The following is a 2500-nucleotide window of genomic DNA, read 5'->3' on the forward strand; positions in this document are numbered from 1 at the left end:
AAAACTTCATTGAGTATCATTCAAGAACCATTTTACCAATGTTTAAGCTTCGTTAAATCTTATTAAAACAGCAGATGTTGAAAATTGAGCATGGTTAATACATTAGTACAATTAAATCACACCGCTGTCATGGAAACAATTTTGTGTACAGAAATAATGAAAAACTTCATTAAATTAAAAAAAAAAAAAAATCAGTCCTTAGTCTTTTTTAATGACTTTTTTTATTAAACTTAAAAAGATATATATAAAAAGATGATTTTTTAATCATCTTTTAAAATTTATCTAAAATGATGAAAAGTGTCTGATTTTTTTTATATCGGTGAGAATAAATATAGAAAAAAAAACTTAGTTTATTAATGTTGAAGGGTGATACACATGGGTCAAAAAATGTCAAAAAAGGGTAAAAAAAAAAGTACTTTTACCCATAAACTTTTTGTTATGTCATTTATCCTTAGTTCATCTTCTCAACAATTCTTATAATTTATTTATAATAATAAATTACAATAAAAAGTTTATAATAAAACTAAAAAAAGAATCTTTAATTTAGTAAGTTTTTAGTTTGTAGTAAGTTTTTACCAAAAAAATTTCTAAAAAAAAGTTTTTTTAATTCTGATTCACTCCCAACAAGACTGCGAGCTATTAATTTATACAAATTTATAAAAAATATAAATGCAGTAGTGGTTCGTGGTAGAGCGCACGCTTTATAAGCGAGAGGTTTCCAGTTCAATCCCCACCACATCCCTGGTAGTACCGCGCTCAACTTGTTTCTTCTCGCAGTGGCCTTGTTCGTCAAGCTTCGTGTTTCGGAATTATAGAGTTGAGAGAGGGTTATAACCACAAGTAGCCTCCTCATCTGTAGTGGCCTTATCGGCCTTGGGGAGGTGATGTAACAAAAAAAAAAAAAAAAAAAAAAATTTAAACTATTAATTTGGGAGTTACTAGAAAAAAAGACTAGAGTTATAGAGCAAGGAATCGGTTGTTAGAAGAATTATAAAGTTTAAGGTTGGATGAGTCAGGACAGATACAGTAAAGAATGAGACTTTGCTGAATGACAAGTCAAGCAAAAATGAGTTTTAGCTGATAAAACTAGAGATTATGGCTCCCCTTAGCAGCAACCATGATAGTATTAGTAGAAAAGAAAAGCAATGCAACTTTACTGAAACGGGAAAGAAAAAACACAGGATGGAAAAGTAACACTATATAAGCCTTAGCTATCATAGATTAATTTATGTAAATTAATTCAAGTGTTTAAAATGTTTTTTAAATTTAGAAATAAATATTAAAAAATATTTAGTACAATATATTTTTTAAAAAGAAAATTTAGCATAAATAACAATTATTTAATATCAGGTTTTAAAAATCTAGAGCATTATTGTATTGGTATCAGAATCAATATATTGGTGTCAGAATCTAGAATATTTTTACATGAAATTCATGGTGTCAGAATCTAGAATATTTTACATGAAATTCATAAATAATAAGAATAAGTATAAATTACCATGACAAAATGGCTGCGTAAAACCTTCTAAAGGACAATCACATCTGAATGATAGTGATTGATCAATACATGTATAATTATTTAAACTAAAAAAACAAACAAATTAATTGTAATATATTATAATATGTTATAAATGCAATAATATATATTTGATAATAAAGTTTTATTGCTAAAATTAAAACTTAAAATTAAAATGAAAAAAAAATAAAATGTTTAAAAAGATTGCTAGAGAGTAATTAATAATGTATTAGTTAAAAGAAATTATGGGTTGTAATGAATTGTTTTTGTATTGGTTAAAAAAAATTGTTTTGTTGTAATGAATCATTTGTTTATTGGCAAAACAAAATGGAAAAACAAATGAAAATAGTAAATATTTTAATTATCATAAAAATGCTACAAATAAAAAAAAGCATTTTTGCAAAACTAGAACTAAAAATAAAATATACCAGACTACGTTAATACAATCATCAATTTCTAAAAAGTAAAAACAATGCTATAAGAAAATCAATAAAACTTGAAATTTAAGAAAAACATATATCTAAAATAAAATATAAAAAAATTTTTCTATATATTTTTTTAACAACTAAATTAAAAAAACAACAACCTGATTTACAATCAAACCCAGTTTTTCCAGGAGGACATAAACATGTGTAGTTTCCATAGAGATTCAAACAAGTTGATCCCCCCTCACATTTGTTTGTGTCGCACTCATTAATGTCTGATTTAAAACAAAAAAGTTTTTTTACTTAATTTGCAACACCGTAATGTAAACAAATTTAACTTTATAAAATATATTTTATTATACTCATATAGATAACTCATTAAACTATTAAAAATATGTTAAAACACATTTATATTAATATTGTTAATATTTAAAAAATTGATAATTGTTGAAACAATTTTAAAAAAGCATTTTGCATTGTAAAAAATGTTATACTTTGAAATTCAACTTGTTATCAGTCTCAACTTAATAAGTCACACAATGTATATATATATATATAT

General features: G+C 24.4%; 1 protein-coding gene across 1 annotated transcript in view; it reads right to left on the reverse strand.

Moving 5' to 3' along the window:
* The window catches only part of LOC100202155 (neurogenic locus notch homolog protein 1), a 104187-nt gene that overhangs the window by 30362 nt on the left and 71325 nt on the right, over positions 1 to 2500 (reverse strand). Inside the window, exons 19-21 of the mRNA XM_065804442.1 lie at positions 2103 to 2216; positions 1945 to 1972; positions 1499 to 1584 (exon numbers count right to left, since the gene is read on the reverse strand). Coding sequence (XP_065660514.1) covers positions 1499 to 1584; positions 1945 to 1972; positions 2103 to 2216 — 228 coding nt within the window. The remainder of the gene's footprint in view (positions 1 to 1498; positions 1585 to 1944; positions 1973 to 2102; positions 2217 to 2500) is intronic.

Source organism: Hydra vulgaris, chromosome 09 (genome assembly GCF_038396675.1).
Source record: "Hydra vulgaris chromosome 09, alternate assembly HydraT2T_AEP".
Classification (NCBI taxonomy): Eukaryota; Metazoa; Cnidaria; class Hydrozoa; order Anthoathecata; family Hydridae; genus Hydra; species Hydra vulgaris.